This window comes from Alosa sapidissima, chromosome 13 (assembly GCF_018492685.1).
Source record: "Alosa sapidissima isolate fAloSap1 chromosome 13, fAloSap1.pri, whole genome shotgun sequence".
Taxonomy (NCBI): domain Eukaryota; kingdom Metazoa; phylum Chordata; class Actinopteri; order Clupeiformes; family Clupeidae; genus Alosa; species Alosa sapidissima.
Genome location: NC_055969.1, coordinates 18072439 through 18091922, shown reverse-complemented (window position 1 = coordinate 18091922; position 19484 = coordinate 18072439). Strand labels below are relative to the sequence as shown.

Below are 19484 nucleotides of genomic sequence, written 5' to 3'. Positions count from 1 at the left end.
ATAGATCCAAACACATCAATCAAACACATCTTGCCTTATTAGAACTCTGCTTAGTTGACAGAAGAGTGTCAATAAAAGGACCTGCTGGGACTATGGAAGGGCTGCAGAAGGGGGGGTTCCAGTGCACAGTAAGTCTTTCACAGACAGACACAGAAAGGAGGTGGCTCCTATTAGAGAATGTGTCATAGCAAACTGCATCTCTTCATCTCTAAAGCAACTAATACACTTAAGATTACTACATTATAATTACTGATACTAAAATACTTGTTTCTGTATGTTTATCATTTTTAGATACTCAACAACAACTGTTGAAATTCATCTTCTTTTGAAAATCATCTTCTTTTGGGAGGAAAAGGTAAGGTACATCTGACTTACAGTACATCTGATTTATCTGAACAGCTAAACGATTAAAACAACCTTCAAGTAAATCTTTTGGAGGGCATTTACTGATTATTGCTATGGCACAGGTGTAGCTCCTTTCAAGGTCTTATTTGTATAGACATATGCAATCTTTGCAGACTATGTCCAATATACCTGGGGGCAGCCGTGGCCTACTGGTTAGGGCTTTGGGCTTGTAACCGAAGGGATGCCGGTTCGATCCCTGATCCAGTAGGAAAAATGTGGGAGGGGGAAGTGGTTGAGCACTCTCCTGTGCCCACATCCACGGCTGAAATGCCCTTGAGCAAGGCACCTAACCCCTCACTGCTCCCCGAGCACTGCTGTAGCTCACTGCTCCGGGTTATTGTGTGTTTCACCTCACTGTGTGTTCACTGTGTGCTGTGTATGTTTCACTAATTCATGGATTGGGATAAATGCAGAGACCAAATTTCCCTCACAGGATTAAAAGAGTATATATACTTATACTTACCTACACAATTAATTACCTAATGTCACTAGTTAGGACACTAGTGCCTTCATGAATCTTGAATGGAAGCTTATGTTTAAACATTGCCACCCTCCACCATAATTCAGTGATATTTTACCACCTAAAAAGCTTCAACAGGGGAAATTAAAAACTTGTAAAAGTCATCATAGTCAATTAATATGCTTTTAATACGTGTGTATATTCAATGTTTATATTACTATGATGGGGATTGGATTAGATTTTAGGACAATAATGCCGTAAATAAATGGGTTCCATTATTAATTAGATATTAAAAGACTGTGTTGTATTTGACTTTTTAATGAATTGTGGTTTGAGTACCCTATGTACATTGATAAGCTCCATATGGAGGTCTGGAAAACAAATGTGGTTTTGTCCCCTAATGATTGTCAACCAGTTTATTTACAGTACTGTTAATGTCTGATTGTGTAAAGCATTTATGTTGAAACTGCCTGCTCTACATGTTTATGATTAATGCAAAAAAATGAGGCACCGAAATCCATGTTGTTATTCAATGTCATTACTACCGTCTGCTGTATGGCCAACCTTATATTTAATGTGTAAATTAGTATAATGGGGGATGGGATTAGATTGGTTCCATTGTTATTTAGATATCAAAGGAATGTTTTGTATTTTACTTTTAATGAATTGCAGTTTGAGTACCCTATGTACATTGATAAGCTCGGAGGTCTGGCAAACAACTGTGGTTTTGTCCCCTAATCACTGTCAACTACTTTATTTACAGTACTGTTTCTGTTTCTATGTCTGATTGTGCAAAGCATTTTATGTTGAAACGGTTTGCTCCTCATCTTTATAATTAATGCAGTAACCAGCAACCATGGGAGACGGTGAAATGGCCGTGTTTGGCAAAGCTGCCATCTACCTTCGTAAGCCTGAGAGGGAGAGAATTGAGGCCCAAACCAAGCCCTTTGATGCAAAGACTGCTTGCTTTGTGGTTGATAAAGAGGAGTTGTACGTCAAGGGTACAATTAAAAAGAAGGATGGTGGCAAATGCGTTGTTGAAACACTTGAAACCAAGGAGGTACTTTAGCAAGGCAGTTGAAATTGTTCTGATGTTAAAATAACATTTTCATGACATTTTCTTGAATACATCTCTTTGTTAAAGCTGTTTTCTACATTGGTTTTAGGAAAAGACAGTGAAGGAAGACGAAGTCTTCCCCTTGAATCCTCCCAAATATGACAAAATTGAGGACATGGCCATGATGACCCACCTTAATGAAGCCTCTGTCCTGTATAACCTCAAAGAGCGTTATGCAGCATGGATGATCTACGTAAGCATTACACTTTTGAATATATAATGAAAAACAAAATAGAACAGTTGAAAAGCTGAAAAACTAATCCTCTTTATTTCTTCATTCTAGACCTACTCTGGACTTTTCTGTGTCACTGTGAACCCCTACAAGTGGCTCCCAGTGTACGACACAGAAGTGGTGAATGCCTACAGAGGCAAGAAGCGTGTGGAGGCCCCGCCCCACATCTTCTCTGTCTCTGACAATGCCTATCAGTTCATGCAACAAGGTATGCTTTCAGTTTTAAAACCAACACTGAAAAAATACAATATATATTTGTTTCATTTATGTAAAATTAACCATTCCTGTGAATCTCTATTTTGCCCCACAGACAGGGAGTGTCAGTCTGTCCTGATCACGTAAGTGTCCATGCATCCCTTAAAACTTTTTACATTATTAAAAGGCTAAACCTTTACATTATCTTCTGTATACTCTTCTGGTACACTTTGTAATTGTGATATAGAAAAATGGCAATATCTTCTGTTTAATACAGCGGAGAATCTGGTGCTGGCAAGACTGTAAACACCAAGCGTGTCATCCAGTACTTTGCAACAATTGCAGTGGCTGGTGGCGACAAGAAGAAGGCAGAACCTGTCCCAGCCTCAGGAAAAATAAAGGTAGGAACCCCTTGCATTTTTATAGGCTAAATACAGCAACAGATATGAACTTCAATAACATAATATATGGACTTGCAGGGATCTCTTGAAGACCAGATTATTGCCGCCAACCCACTACTGGAGGCTTATGGTAATGCCAAGACTGTGAGGAATGACAACTCTTCACGTTTCGTAAGTTTAGTCTCTCATATAAACTCTTACCTCGGTTCTGTCATTTTTGATAGAATCAACTTCTTAGGGTTTTTCTTTAAACTAAAATGTACTTTGTTGAATATTAGTATTTTAAAAAAAATGTCCTCTGGTTTATACTTAAACCTCTACACTATCATTTTTTACTTTTTGTATTAGTAAAGGCAGTATTTATTGTTACTCTTAGGTCTATTATTGGATATTTGAATATTTATTGAATACTTCAATATTTTTCCTCACTTGTAACCTGGTTTGGTAAAAGCATCAGCTACATGCATAAATGCAATTTCAAAATGTAATCTCAAACAGGGTAAATTCATCAGAATTCACTTTGGCACATCTGGAAAACTGGCTAGTGCTGATATTGAGACTTGTAAGTATAATTAATCTTTGTGTTTAAAGAAAGGTTTCATTGTTGCCTTAAATGTATCAAATGAAAATGCATGCTTCCCTGCTTAAAAAGACCTGCTTGAGAAGTCCAGAGTGACATTCCAGCTTCCTGATGAAAGAGGCTACCACATATTTTACCAGATGATGACCAACCACAAGCCTGAGCTGATAGGTATGGTTAATATTGTCAATCAACGTTCAAAAATCAATACATGTAATTTTGAATTCATAAAATTGCTTTTTAACCCCTACAGAAATGTCCCTCATCACATCCAACCCCTATGACTTCCCAATGTGCAGTCAGGGTCAGATCACTGTGGCCAGTATTGATGACAAAGAGGAGTTGGATGCCACAGATGTAAGTTGTTCAATAATGTGTTTCCCCCGCTTAAATTTCTAGAAAAAAACTTTAAAATAATCAAATAATTTATCATTCCAGGATGCCATTGACATCCTGGGTTTCACTAATGAGGAGAAATTCACCATTTACAAGCTGACCGGTGCTGTGCTCCATCATGGCAACATGAAATTCAAGCAGAAGCAGCGTGAGGAGCAGGCTGAGCCTGATGGCAATGAGGGTAGGTTACAACACTACTGAATCAGTCAGTTCTAGTAACGACACGGACTGGCAATGGTTAAACATGACTGATATCTAAACACATCTATCAAAAATGTCACGGACTGGCACTGGCAGATTCAGAAAGTGAACCCGGGTCTTGTTCTGTTTTCCCTGTTTAGTGTTTTTTCAATTATGTCAGCTCCTCTTAAGTGACTTCCTGCTAGCTTTGTTTACTTCCTGTGTCCTGTTCCATGTGCTCCTTTGTTTACCCTTGCCATGTGTTCTTCATTACCTGTGTCACCGCCCCTCACCTGTCCCTGATTATTGTTTCAGTGTCACCTGTGTCTTGTTCCCCAGTATATTTAGTCCTCTTGTTCCCTCAGTTCCTGGTCGGTCTTTGTCCATGTTCGTGTTGTGTTCAGTTCCTAAAGATTCTCATAATTCCAAGTTTGCCTTGCCCTGCGTTTGGGTCTGACACTCCCCTATAAACCGTAATGCTGGGACGATTGTCAAGCAGTAACTTTAACGCTGCTGCACCATGCACAAAATTGATATGCCATCATGTTATTTATATCAACATATGTGTATACTCATGTATATTTGAATTTGCCTCTGGATTAATAAAATACAATGGTCACTCAGATACCTTTATGTTTTTGCCTTTAACCTAACATTATCTTGGACAAATGTTTTGATTTAGGGGGAGGAGATTCAGGTGGACAAACTTGTTTCATATGCTATCCCAAATTTGTTTGGAGCATGGAGTATATTAAATTGGTCATTTTAAATGTTAAATCACCAAACTGCTACACTGTTGCACTGTTTTTAGATGCTGACAAAGTCGCATACCTCTTGGGCCTGAACTCCGCTGACATGCTGAAGGCTTTGTGCTACCCAAGAGTGAAAGTCGGAAATGAGTATGTCACCAAGGGTCAGACTGTGCCACAGGTATTATTTCATTCACTAAAAAGTTCACTAAAGATCACAAACCACTTGGCAGTGTCTGGACAGAATTAATTGTTGTGAAAATTAAATGACCTGCTTTTATTGCATAAGCATTTGACTTTATGGTCTCTGAACATAGCATGACCATTGCTTTATTCTGTTTCAGGTCAATAACTCAGTTGCGGCCTTGTCCAAGTCCATCTATGAGAGGATGTTCTTGTGGATGGTCATCCGTATCAATGAGATGTTGGACACTAAACAGTCAAGGCAGTTCTTCATTGGTGTGCTGGATATTGCTGGCTTTGAGATTTTTGATGTAAGCATAAGTTAACTCCATTTTTCACTCATACCACAATGTAGTATACTTCCAGTTGGGAAGTGACGTTGATTGACGTTGCCCAAAAATAACACACCCGCACGGCATTGAGTAATTGGCGCGAGACCCTACCTGTCTAACTTCGACAATTATATTACAAACTATTTCTCAATCACAGTACAACAGCATGGAACAGCTATGCATCAACTTCACCAATGAGAAACTGCAACAGTTCTTCAACCACCACATGTTCGTTCTGGAGCAAGAGGAGTACAAGAAAGAGGGCATTGAATGGGAGTTCATTGACTTCGGCATGGATTTAGCCGCTTGCATTGAGCTCATTGAGAAGGTCAGTTTCAATCAGTCAAATGAGCCAAATACTATATTTGTATTGTTTTATAATACCCACTTTAAAAAAAAGGTTATTTCCAACAGCCTATGGGAATCTTTGCCATCCTTGAAGAGGAGTGCATGTTCCCCAAGGCCTCTGACACCACTTTCAAGAACAAGTTGTATGACCAGCATCTTGGCAAAACTAAGGCCTTTGAGAAGCCGAAGCCTGCCAAAGGCAAGGCTGAGGCCCACTTCTCCCTGGTGCACTATGCCGGCACTGTGGACTACAATGTTACTGGGTGGCTGGACAAGAACAAGGATCCACTGAATGATTCTGTTGTGCAGCTGTACCAGAAGTCGGGAGTAAAACTCCTGCCTGTCTTGTACCCACCTGCTGTTGAGGGTAACAAAAAACCTATACAAGTCTACAAGCTAATGCAAAAAATGTATTATGTATGAATTTCTATATATGTAACTTAATTACTGAATCCATCATTTGTATTTCAACAGAGGCTGCTGGTAGTAAGCAGAAGAAGAAGAAGGGTGGCTCCATGCAGACTGTGTCATCACAGTTCAGAGTGTGTATATTAAACCAATAACAACAAATCAATCATCCTAAAGAAAGGCGAGGGGATGTTTTAATTGAATTCTTATCTCAACAGGAGAACTTGGGCAAACTGATGACCAACTTAAGGAGCACCCATCCTCACTTTGTGCGTTGTCTGATTCCAAATGAAATAAAGAAACCAGGTAAAGGGTGTTTGGTAGTGAATAAAGATAAATATATATGTGTGTGTGTGTGTGTGTGTGTGTTATATTACATTGAGAATATGAGATCTCATGACCTGTTTTTGACATGCAGGTTATATGCAGAACTTCCTGGTCATCCATCAGCTCAGGTGCAATGGTGTGCTAGAGGGTATCAGAATCTGCAGAAAGGGTTTCCCAAGTAGAATCCTCTATGGCGACTTCAAGCAGAGGTGAACTGTGAAAGCCAATGAAGTATCATATATATTCAATACTGCATTTAGAGAGGAAAAAGTAATGCTCTATGTGTTTATTCTGTTCAGATACAAAGTGCTGAATGCCAGTGTAATCCCTGAGGGTCAGTTCATTGATAACAAGAAGGCTGCTGAGAAGCTCTTGGGTTCCATTGATGTTGATCACACTCAATACAAGTTTGGACACACAAAGGTAGATACATTTCATGCAATCTATTACCTGTTTCACCTTTTACCTGAGTACAAACTAGAGCACGGCTTTCTCCGTGTCAATGCTTATATTCAATGCTTGTATTCATTCTTATATTTTCCTTTATCCCTCAGGTGTTCTTCAAAGCTGGTCTGCTGGGTACCCTTGAGGAGCTGCGAGATGAGAAACTGTCTAACCTAGTCACAATGACTCAGGCTCTCTGCCGTGGCTTCCTGATGAGGAGGGAGTTTCTAAAGATGATGGAAAGGAGGTAAATGTGTATATCAAAAGAACTCAGAAGTATGAAAGATTGAGTAGGCTAGTATTAATAGTATAGTCCGCCTCTGTATCCGTCTAAATTGATAATGCATTTTGCTGTTTGCTAAAGGAAATGTGTTTGTCTAAAGTATGTCTGAGAAGATTACACTTTACACTATTACACTTTCTATAAGGGATGTAACCATAGACAGTAAAATATATGGACATAGACATCCCATAGACTTCGAACGAGACGAGTGAAGCAAATTTGAACCCATTTCCTGTTGGTCGACTTCGGTTCTCGCGCATACTCAGTCCAGGCGAGTGAGAAACGTGTGACGTTAAGCAACGGACCGAAACGTTAGGCTTGTTCGACTTGATGCACATCTGCGCAGATCTGACTTGGTGTGATGCATGCTGGGTTGAACACAATGCATACTGGGATGGACGCAATGCATACTGGTTAGAAATCCTGTCCGATGCGAATGCCCCTTGTGGCTCGAGAGAAACGCAACAGCACTTGTTGAAATTGAAATAGGCGAAATTGAGTTACTAAAAAAAGTTTTTATTATTAATTCACATTGACCATACCCAACAAGGGAGAATGAGGGACATGTTCTCGTGTTCTAGGCCAATGTCCAGCTGCTGCCCTGGTGGTGTCCATGTTCTTCCCAAAAAGACTACAAACCCCAGCGTTCGCGCTAGCAACTCATTTGTACATGTTGTATGTGTGGGCATACAAGATTTACGAGTCAAATGGAAAACGCCATCATTGTTATTGTTTTGTGCTACATGTACTGTAGCCTCTGGCTAACCTGCTGGAAAACAAATCGTTACATTGTATTGCATGCACAGCAAGACCATGCAATGCATGAATTGGTGACCAGGTTGAAGCAGCAATGTAATCTAGTGTGTAAGAGCATTGCATCGACATTAAAATGACCAACACAGTACAAATGCAAAGAAAATACATGCCATCTCATCTCAACTATGGGCGCAGCCATGTTTGTTGTAAGGTCGTACGGCCACCTCGGGGTACCCTCAAGAACTCCGAGGTAAAGGGGCGTGCCTGCGTAAAATGCTGCAAGAAAACTGGGTAATTTACACTTTCCAACTTGGGCGGCGGATTTACGAGACAAATAGAAAAGGCCAAAAGTCAGACACAGTTCAATTGAACAAGCCTATTGTTAATTTCACGATATCGTGACAACAAAAGTGTCGGTATCGTCGTGGACATGCAGTGTTGCCACAGTTACCTTGAAAAAGTCATCTGAATACTGATTACTTGATTTTAAAAGTAACTAAGTTAGATTACAAGTTACTTTATTAGTTACTTTCAACAGCTGCCAACAACACCCCCACCGCCTCAACATAAAAAGGATAACCGGTTTTGCCAATACTCACTATACTGGAAGTGCATTTTAACAGTAATGTCAACAATGTATAGCAAACATCCCAACCTAGCCTACTTAGATACTGAAATTCAGATTTTTGTTCAATAATGTCTAGTCAGTACACCAGATAAGGAAGGCCTATTGATAGAAATTTTGATAGTAAAATATGTAGATTTTGGTAGTTTGGCCTTTTCATGTAGCCTTGGCAACAAGCCATCTAGTATAAGCCTGAGTAATATGCAAATTAAATTACACTTGTTAAACTCACCTCAACAAGTCTTTTGCAATAATTTAACCCGCTGTGAGCAATGCTAAAGTCACTGTTACAAACAGTGCAGTGTGCAAGACTATCATTATGTTTTACACTTATGAGACAATTGGGTACACTTTTGTGTAGTCTGATGTGAAATGGGTCTTAAATGTTCCTTTTTGAGGGGCACTGACTCTGCCATGACGTTCCTGTTCCTATATACACTGACTGAACTGATTAATTAAGTTTGGGAGAAAAAAGATATAAGCCCACCTACTCTGAAAACTGATTGGTTGATTTAGCAAAACAAACCAGGATGCTCTCTGTCTTGGATGCGCTTCAGGCACACACGCACCACTCCTCTCTCTCTCTCCCTCCCTCTCCGTTCTGTGCGCGTTAAACTCAGATGCACACGCAATTTGAAGTCCGGTCTGGCTTGCGTGCTCTTGTTCGCTCTAGGTTCCGGGAGATTTTATGTAATTTGCGGGCGTCAGGAAGCCGCTATCAATATGTGGGAGACTCCCAAAACTTCGGGAGACTTGAGATGTCTAGCTAGACAGCACTTTGTCGCCAGCACAGAATGTACAATGTACCTTAATGTTGTCATGTTTAGCTGACACAAACTCAAAATAATGACTGTATAGTCCCTCCATTGTTGTTTACGTTTGTGTCGCTGCGTGGTTTTACACGTGAGTTGTCCTCATGCTGAAAACGTGAGCATAGCCTACATGACCTTAATCCCTGAGACAAGAAGAAAGCAAAAAATATATCTTTTTACTAAGGCACAGTGACTTAGATAAGTAACTTTAATCTGATTACTGGTTTGTAAATAGTAGCGCGTTAGATTATTGTTACCGTAAAAAACTGGTCAAAATAGACCGTTACTAAGTAACGCGTTACTGGCATCACTGCATGTGATGGTATCAAACGATAGGTCTTCAGGGCAAAAAACTGTAGTTCTGTTTTAGCTGCCGTGCAGCAGAGCGGAGGGAAAATACATAGATATTAGAAAGCTAGATACTGCATTGGGCACGAGTTCTATTAGGTGGCATACTTAAAAGCGACCGCTATATTGCTGGGGGCAGCATGTTTACTGTCTATGGGGGAGTGACAGCAACACTTGCTCCAGTTATTGTTTCCCCCACCAAGATGGCGACGCTATTTACGTACGTTCGGGAGCCCAATGCAGTATCTAGCTTTCTAATATCTATGGGAAAATAGACCTCTGAAGTTCGCCTACAAAAAAGCTACCATCTTTGCCTAGGCTATATAAGGAGTATCTTATATCCGGTATCTTGAGATTTTCCCTATGGGAAAATAACATGGGGATTTAAAATGATCACACCTGTTAAACTCTCGCAGGGACAACGAAATCGAAAATGCAAACATTTTGCTGTAGGCCTACACACTTTTGTCCTCTGCCTTCGAGTGGATACTGCGATCTCCGGTACGTGAAGGCGGCACACTTTGATTTTTGCTACCCCAGAGCTAACTTGCGATGCAACTTGCCATTAAGTTAGTAGTTAGCTCTTGGATATCAAACGTCAAAGTGTGCTGCCTTCATGCAGGCTACCGGAGATCACAGTATCCACTCTAAGCGTATTTAGGAAAACGTCTGCATTTCAGACTTTTTTGTCCCCGCGGGAGTTTAACAGGTGTGATAATTCCAAATCCCCATGTTATTTTCCCATAGGAAAAATCAGATACCTGATCTCAAAGATGGCAACTTTTTTGTAGGCGAACTTCAGAGGTCTATAAGAATTACAGAGACCATCATCCTATGCGTGCCTATAATCTTTTTTTCAGTCTGTGCGATCCTCCGGTCTATATTTGATTAGGCCTGTTATAGTTGATCTGAACATTTTCATCATGTACAAGCTACACACACACGCACATCTTATGCAACTATGCAGTGCCTCCAAACAAAACTTTCAATTCACAGAGATGTTTTATTTATCAACCGAACGACTAAATTGGTCTATGGACACACCATAAGACTACCATGAGCTTTTTTTGGCAGTTTGCAAACAGAGTGCATTACCACCATCTGCTGGACTGAAGTGTGATGGCAAGTGTACCCTGCAGCCTCATTCTGGCCATGGGGGGAATAAGGTGAATTGGAGACTTAGTTCATAGCCTATAAAGAAAATAGGAGTAGCCAAAGTAGCCCAATAAAAGTTAGGACTGCGAAGGAAATAATAACCTAATCTTAAATAAATATAGCCTATTGCCCATTTCAATATGCATAAATTCAATTATGTATTAGGCTGCCTTATGAACATGACCTTAAATAGGTCTTTCAAAGGACATCAATTAATTTTTTATTTAGAGGCAAGACTGAGGGAGAGAAACTGGCAGTTTTCCTTTATGAATAATATCATGTAAATATCAGACATGGCATTTAATGACCAATCTTTGTCTATTTATACCAAAGTTATAACTTAGCATCCATATTATGTCACGTAATAAGTATAAGTAAGTATATATACTCTTTTGATCCCGTGAGGGAAATTTGGTCTCTGCATTTATCCCAATCCGTGAGACCAGTAGGCCACGGCTGCCCCCTAATGACCTAAGACCAAATGTAACTTTGGTAGTAAATGTTTTAATTTTCCAAGTCTTAAAGTCAATTTGCCTTTCTTTTTTAAATATCACAATAAATATTTTACCGTTGACTTGTTACCGAGGTATCGTATTGAGAGATTGATGTTGTTACATCTCTACAATATTGCAATAAATGTTTTAACATGGACTTGTTATTGAGGTACTGTATTATTGTATTGTGAGATTTTGGTATGGTTACATCCCTACCTTTTACACATTTCATGTACCGGTATTCATAATTCTACATACAATATTTAAGGATAGATTTCACCACCCTTCTTGTGTAGGGAGGCTATCTACAGCATCCAGTACAATATACGGTCATTCATGAATGTCAAGACTTGGCCTTGGATGAAAGTTTACTACAAAATCAAGCCTCTGCTGAAGAGTGCTGAAACTGAGAAGGAGCTGGCCAACATGAAAGAGAACTATGACAAACTCAAAGAGGACTGTGCAAAGACAACAGCCAGGAAGAAGGAGCTAGAGGAGAAGATGGTGGCTCTAGTGCAAGAGAGGAATGACCTGGCACTGCAAGTGGCATCTGTAAGTGTATACTGTACCATTTCAATATTCACAATTACCCAGTCCCAACATTGTGTTTTCAATAATTCCATCTTATATTTATAATAGGGATCTGAGGGTCTCAATGATGCTGAGGAGAGGTGTGAGGGTCTTATCAAAAGTAAGATCCAGCTTGAGGCCAAGCTCAAAGAGACAGCCGAGAGACTGGAGGATGAAGAGGAAATCAATGCTGAGCTGACTGCCAAGAAGAGGAAACTGGAGGATGAGTGCTCTGAGCTGAAGAAGGACATTGATGATCTGGAGCTGACCTTGGCTAAAGTGGAGAAGGAGAAACATGCTACAGAGAACAAGGTTGGGATTTATAAAGGGCGGATCAATGTAGTTTGTTAAAAATAAAATATCTAAGTTACACTATAATATACTAATGTAAAGTTTTCTATGTGCAGGTCAAGAACCTAACTGAGGAGATGGCCTCACAGGATGAGTCCCTTGCTAAGCTGACAAAGGAGAAGAAAGCCCTCCAAGAGGCCCACCAGCAGACTCTTGATGATCTTCAAGCAGAGGAAGATAAAGTCAACACTCTGACTAAATTCAAGACTAAGCTTGAACAGCAAGTGGATGATGTAAGCAGGCTTGGAATTTCACCATTGTAGGGGCAAGGCCACTTGGCCTTCAGTTGGGCATATTTGGTGGGGGGCACAAAGGCCACATGTCAGGGCACCAAGGCCAAAGTTAACTATACAGTAGTATGCTATAAAAATGGTCAAAGTTGTATTCACTGCAGTAGACCTGCATCACTGTATGAAACATTACAAAAACATAAAACATGACATATTACATATAACTGTAAATCATTTGATCATCTAATATTTTCAGATATCTAGACTATATTTAACATTTATTTTGTATTTGGCCTGTTATGAAATCATGTATTGAACAATTTAAGCACAGCTCAGCTTTAAGAAACTCAAATAGCCTAGATACATGCTTAGCATTTTGTGATCATTAAGGCTACTTTCACAAACTCTTATTGTCAGCTGTCCTCTGATTTACCGATATCTAGGCGACATTTGTAATATTTATTTTGTATTTGGCCCGTTATGAAATGATGTGGAACAATTTAAACACAGTGTAAAACTTAAATCCCAAATTTGGAGACATCCATGTATGTTGAAATTTACTGCAAATTCAAAACGGGATTAGTCTGGAACGGCTAATTGTACAGGGGACTGTTTTACACCTTTCTGTTCGGTAAGGTCTGCTGTTTATTCTGATATATGGTTTGTCATATGTTAAACGAAGGGTTCGTGAAGTATTCCACCGAGATGAATGGGTAGGGAGATGGACGCAAAACCTTCAGTAGAATTTATGATTAAATTGAATGATATTTACTTTTCTCGCGAACCGTTCACCACAGCAATTAGCGGCTAACATCGTTTAACCCTTACAAGCCCGACCGTTCTAATTTCGTTAAAATTTGAACGATGACCAATCTGAGAAAAAGCTCGTTCATGTGATACTTGTGATGTCTGTGTGATGATTAGGCTACTTCGCAAGTAGTTCAACTGAGAAGAATGGGTTAATTTGGACGCACTTTCTTTCTTGCGCTGTCACTTTCTCCACTGCGTAATTTGCGCTGTGAATGCTAAGATTATTGACAGGCCATAGGCTAAATATATATCGCTATTAGTAGGACGCAAAGCAGAATATTTAAAGAAGGGGGCACCAAGGCCACCGTGGCCTGTAAACCTCTGATTTTCAAAGGGGCGTCACGGCCAACGCAAGGGGCTACGACGGCCATGGCCGTCGTGGCCGCCGTGAAATACCTACCCTGGATGTAAGTACAAAAACATTTCACCACTTCCCACACTGAAATTAGACCATTTCCCACATACTCACCTCCAGGGCTGTAGTGGAGGCTAAACACAAGTAAACACAGTTTATCCACCTCTGAAATTTCAGAAATAGAGTTTATCCACCTCTCAACAGAATTTATTCACCAATTGCAACTTTTAACATTCAAAAATCACACTGTATTATCCACATTTATAATATGTACTCTCATCAACACTCTAGGAACCATTAATACCACTGGTATTGATATAAACATTGGACAATAACCTCCACCATCATTAAACATTTTCTGATCCGATAACGCATGGCGCAGTTCACCTTACCCTGTTCACATCATAGTTTATCCAACTCATATTTTGCCACTACACCCCTGCTCACCTCACATTTCATATTGGCAGCTTGAGGGTTCCCTGGAGCAAGAAAAGAAGGTCCGCATGGACCTTGAGAGAGCCAAGCGAAAGCTTGAGGGTGACCTGAAGCTGGCCCAAGAGTCCATCATGGATCTGGAGAATGACAAGCAGCAGTCTGATGAGAAGATAAAGAAGTAAAGGCATTATCTATTACAAAATATCTCTGTTCAATTCCCATGTATGCAGCCAACTTCAGAAATTATTTTTTCTTTTTTTTAATCAGGAAGGACTTCGAAACAAGTCAACTTCTAAATAAGATTGAAGATGAACAAACACTTGGTGCTCAACTGCAGAAGAAGATCAAGGAGCTTCAGGTTTAATTATTCTCCACCAACTCAAACTCTGAGCGTTTTTTACAATTTTCTGTCTTACTAATATGATATAATATGGTTTTCCCCCAATAGGCCCGCATAGAGGAATTGGAGGAAGAGATTGAGTCTGAACGTGCAGCTAGAGCCAAGGTTGAGAAGCAGAGAGCTGATCTCTCCAGGGAACTTGAGGAGATCAGTGAAAGGCTTGAGGAAGCTGGTGGTGCCACTGCATGTCAAATTGAGATGAACAAAAAGCGTGAGGCTGAGTTCCAGAAGCTGCGTCGTGACCTTGAGGAATCCACCCTGCAGCATGAAGCCACTGCTGCAGCTCTCCGCAAGAAGCAGGCCGACAGCGTGGCTGAGCTGGGAGAGCAGATTGACAACCTCCAACGTGTCAAGCAGAAGCTTGAGAAGGAAAAAAGTGAATACAAGATGGAAATTGATGATCTTGCCAGCAATATGGAGGCTGTTGCTAAAGCTAAGGTTGGTGAGCTATTTACCCATCTTCAAATCAACTTAAAATAATTGTATTAACTTTTTGCTACTAATGGATATTATCATAAACAGGGAAATCTGGAGAAGATGTGCCGCACCCTTGAAGACCAACTCAGTGAAACCAAGGCCAAGAGTGATGAGGGTGCCCGCCAGGTCAATGACCTCAGTGCTCAGAGAGCAAGACTACAGACTGAAAATGGTGAGCTTGGCCGTCAGGTTGAGGAGAAAGATGCTCTTGTGTCTCAGTTGACCAGAAGCAAGCAGGCCTTCACTCAGCAAGTTGAGGAGCTGAAGAGACTGAATGAAGAGGAAGTCAAGGTACTGATATCTATGCATGAAATGAAGATATTGGATTACATAAATCACATTGGGGGAAATGCTTTCATACTGTAAACACCGTTGCTTGTTAACAAACAGGCCAAGAATGCCCTGGCCCATGCTGTTCAGTCTGCTCGTCACGACTGTGACCTTTTAAGGGAGCAGTTTGAGGAAGAGCAGGAAGCAAAGGCTGAGCTTCAACGTGGCATGTCCAAGGCCAACAGCGAGGTTGCTCAGTGGAGGACCAAGTACGAAACTGATGCCATCCAGCGCACTGAGGAGCTTGAGGAGTCCAAGTATGTGTTAAAGATGCAAAAACATAATTTAGATATGAATTTGGCCATTTAAACCTTATATTTTCTTTCTATTTTCTAAAAAACATCATGATTTCTGGCTTAAATTAAGGGGCAGCCGTGGCCTACTGGTTAGCGCTTCAGACTTGTAACCGGAGGGTTGCCGGTTCGAACCCCAACCAGAAGGAACGGCTGAAGTGCCCTTGAGCAAGGCATCTAACCCCTCACTGCTCCCCGAGTGCCGCTGTAGCAGGCAGCTCACTGCGTCGGGGGGGTTCAAAAGAGTATATATGGGCTCCCCGAGTGCCGCTGTAGCAGGCAGCTCACTGCGTCGGGATGGGATCAAAAGAGTATATATACTTATACATACTTAAATCTGGTGCTTTCTCTTTCAGAAAAAAGCTTGCCCAGCGACTCCAGGAGGCTGAGGAGCAAATCGAGGCAACTAACTCAAAATGTGCCTCTCTGGATAAGACCAAGCAGAGACTACAGGGTGAGGTTGAGGACCTCATGATTGATGTGGAGAGAGCCAATGCTCTAGCTGCCAACCTGGACAAGAAGCAAAGAAACTTTGACAAGGTAATACCTCCAAAACATCATTCAGATGTGGAATGTAGGTGAACAAGATGTACCGCAGAGCGGTACAAAATATGACCGCCGCCCAGTCCAGCACATTTTTTCCACAAAAAGAAATCACGCTGAAAGGCCTATATGATTCTAACTGTCTCACTAAATTGCATTATCCACACTCAATTCTCACTAGTATCTGCTAGACAACAAGTACCAAAACATGATTAGTTAATAGATTTCACATGTAAAATTCATTTTATACAACTCCACCTCCATCTTGCCTGTTCATAATTCTGAGAAATTCTTGATTGTTTGTGTTATGTTTATGTTATGTATGTGTGTGTGTGTGTGCCTGCGTATGTGCCTGTGCATGCAAGCGTACATATGTCTACTGTGTGAGTATGTGTCATACGTATGATTATTGTGAATGTATGTGTGTGTGTATCTGTTTGTGCACATGTGTGCACATGAAATGGGTTAACATGGCCCCTTGAGATCAACATACAAAACAAAATGGTCCTCCTAAACCCTACGGTTTTCGAGATATTCACAGAAAACTGTGTCTGCCCTACCCTCCTTTCGGGGGTTCCAGTCCAGCGGGGGGGCTACAGATCAAAACGAAAAACGATGGTTCCATGCTATCCATGTGGGGTTATATGCCCACCAAGTTTCGTGTACCCCGGTCTTTCAGTGTCCCAGGAATCATTGACGGAAATTTGGGCATGCGAAAAAGGAAAAAAAAAAAAAAAAAAGATCTGACTAAACCTATATGACCGCCGCTTCGCTGCGCGGCGGTCATTATAAGTATAAGACACAACAACAACTGTTTCTAAAAGGTCCTGGCAGAGTGGAAGCAGAAGTACGAGGAGGGTCAGGCAGAGTTGGAGGGTGCCCAGAAAGAGGCTCGTTCTCTCAGCACTGAGCTGTTCAAGATGAAGAACTCCTATGAGGAGTCTCTTGACCACCTTGAGACCCTGAAGAGGGAGAACAAGAATTTGCAACGTGAGTCAAAATAGCCCAACCCATATCCCACTCAAAAAATATTTTCAGATAATATGTTTACTCTAATATAACCACATATTTGCAGAGGAGATTTCTGACCTGACTGAGCAGCTTGGTGAGACTGGAAAGAGCATCCATGAGCTGGAGAAGGCCAAGAAGACTGTTGAGACTGAGAAGTCCGAGATCCAAACCGCCCTGGAAGAGGCTGAGGTAGAAATTCAGACAGGCTTTCCTACACAGTGAGTAACGGAAATTATGATGTCTTATATATTTTAAAATTCTTAATTTTCTTGTTTAGGGAACTCTTGAGCATGAGGAGTCCAAGATTCTTCGTGTCCAACTTGAACTCAACCAGATCAAGGGTGAGATTGACAGGAAGCTTGCAGAGAAGGATGAGGAGATGGAGCAGATCAAGAGGAACAGCCAGAGGATAATCGACTCCATGCAGAGCACTTTAGACTCTGAGATCAGGAGCAGAAATGATGCCCTGAGAATCAAGAAGAAGATGGAGGGAGACCTCAATGAGATGGAGGTTCAGCTGAGCCATGCTAACCGCCAGGCTTCTGAGTCCCAGAAACAACTGAGAAATGTGCAGGGTCAACTCAAGGTCAGTTATGCAATAAAATAGTACAAGGATCCTATCCTACCACAATTACTATTTGGTTAATATTTTATTTATAACAATTTATGTCCATAAATCATTATATGATTTTGTCTGAACTCTCTCTTGGTAGTATGGCACATCTTTTGTCATTCCATGTGTTTTTTATTAGGATGCCCAACTGCACCTTGATGATGCTGTAAGAGGACAAGAGGACATGAAGGAGCAGGTTGCCATGGTGGAGCGCAGGAACACCCTGATGGTTGCTGAGATTGAGGAGCTCAGAGTTGCTCTGGAGCAGACAGAGAGAGGTCGCAAAGTGGCTGAACAGGAGTTAGTTGATGCCAGTGAACGTGTTGGCCTCCTGCACTCTCAGGTGGGGGTATATTTTTCTCACAAAAAAATCTTTTCAATTGTACCCGCAGTTCTTTCAAAAGATTTTTCACCATATAACATATTTGAAATTATTTCTGAATGTTAGAACACAAGTCTGATTAACACCAAGAAGAAGCTTGAGGCTGACTTGGTTCAGATCCAAGGTGAGGTTGATGACATCGTCCAGGAGGCTAGAAATGCTGAGGACAAGGCCAAGAAAGCCATCACTGATGTAAGCAATGTTTTCTTTTGCACTTTAGTACTGTATATTATGAGCTAAATACTGTATGTAGCTTTTGTGATCTAAAACACAATTTCCCATTTTTCAGGCCGCCATGATGGCGGAGGAGCTGAAGAAGGAGCAGGACACCAGTTCTCATCTGGAGAGGATGAAGAAGAACCTGGAGGTCACTGTGAAGGATCTGCAGCACCGCCTGGATGAGGCTGAGAATCTGGCCATGAAGGGTGGCAAGAAACAACTCCAGAAACTGGAGTCCAGGGTGAGTGACTAAACTTGGGTGAAATATTCAGAATGTAATAAATAAAATGAAGACATTGTGAAATGAAGATCTTGCTTATGTAAAGGTTCGTGAGTTGGAAAGTGAGATTGAGAATGAACAACGACGTGGTATTGAGGCTGTCAAGGGAGTCCGCAAATACGAAAGGAGAGTGAAGGAGCTTACCTACCAGGTATAACGTTTCTTTAACCACTATTGAACATAATTTATCTCGAGGAGGACAATGTTAGACAGATTGTTTTTCTTTTCAGACTGAGGAGGACAAGAAAAACGTCACCAGACTGCAGGACCTAGTTGACAAGCTGCAATTGAAGGTCAAATCCTACAAGAGACAGGCTGAGGAGGCTGTAAGTAGTTTCTTGTGTTACCTATATGGTCAAATATCTTGCCTTTCGTATTAATAAAAAAATAGTTTAATAGGACTAAAAAGTGTAAAAGATAAACAACTTTTCGGTTCATCCAAACTGCATCATCAGTTGTAATGAATGTAACAGGAAGGATGAACACCAAAACAGTTTGTATCTCTGTATCTAGTCCTTTCAGTCCAGTGTTTTTAAAAGAAATGCTATCACCTGGACCCTAAATGAATCTCCATAGATAAAAATTAGCCTCTGCACTCAAACATACTTTCTTAATATTAGGAGGAGCAATCCAACTCCCACCTGTCTAAGTTCAGGAAGGTTCAGCATGAGCTGGAGGAGGCTGAGGAGCGTGCTGACATTGCTGAATCCCAGGTCAACAAGATGAGAGCAAAGAGCCGTGATTCTGGAAAGGTACGTCTAATTTGCCATATTTTAACGTATTATAAGCCATCATATGTTCATACTCAATTTAATTTCATTCCTCAATTTCTCTTTCTCAGGGCAAGGAGGCTGAGTAAATCCTGTGAAATCTTCTGACCAGTCACTCATTTGGATTAATATCCTGATTACTGTGGTCATTCTGTAAATCCTACATAATAAAAGTCTCTTCAGAA

The 19484-nt window shown here is 40.9% G+C and overlaps 1 protein-coding gene across 1 annotated transcript; it reads left to right on the top strand.

Moving 5' to 3' along the window:
• The first annotated feature begins 300 nt into the window (after positions 1–300).
• On the top strand, positions 301–19484 carry LOC121680852 (myosin heavy chain, fast skeletal muscle-like). The gene is made up of 39 exons (XM_042060399.1): positions 301–355; positions 1710–1925; positions 2032–2175; positions 2266–2422; positions 2525–2552; positions 2687–2810; positions 2889–2981; positions 3309–3372; positions 3463–3561; positions 3644–3747; positions 3829–3967; positions 4778–4896; positions 5060–5209; positions 5388–5558; positions 5645–5945; positions 6053–6120; positions 6205–6292; positions 6405–6522; positions 6613–6736; positions 6868–7004; positions 11527–11782; positions 11870–12112; positions 12208–12384; positions 14014–14159; positions 14249–14339; positions 14430–14819; positions 14904–15149; positions 15249–15445; positions 15838–16021; positions 16849–17014; positions 17100–17224; positions 17313–17621; positions 17788–17991; positions 18097–18222; positions 18320–18490; positions 18576–18680; positions 18760–18855; positions 19150–19281; positions 19371–19484. The coding sequence occupies exons 2-39, from the start codon at positions 1722–1724 to the stop codon at positions 19386–19388; spliced, it is 5814 nt and encodes a 1937-aa protein (XP_041916333.1). The 5' UTR covers positions 301–355; positions 1710–1721; the 3' UTR covers positions 19389–19484.

Coding starts and splice junctions, on each gene's coding strand:
- LOC121680852 (XM_042060399.1), top strand. CDS start 1,722: ATGGGAGACGGTGAAATGGCCGTGTTTGGCAAAGCTGCCATCTACCTT. Junction 5,559..5,644: donor GCATTGAGCTCATTGAGAAG/GTCAGTTTCAAT, acceptor TATTTCCAACAG/CCTATGGGAATCTTTGCCAT. Junction 17,992..18,096: donor TTGGCCTCCTGCACTCTCAG/GTGGGGGTATAT, acceptor TCTGAATGTTAG/AACACAAGTCTGATTAACAC.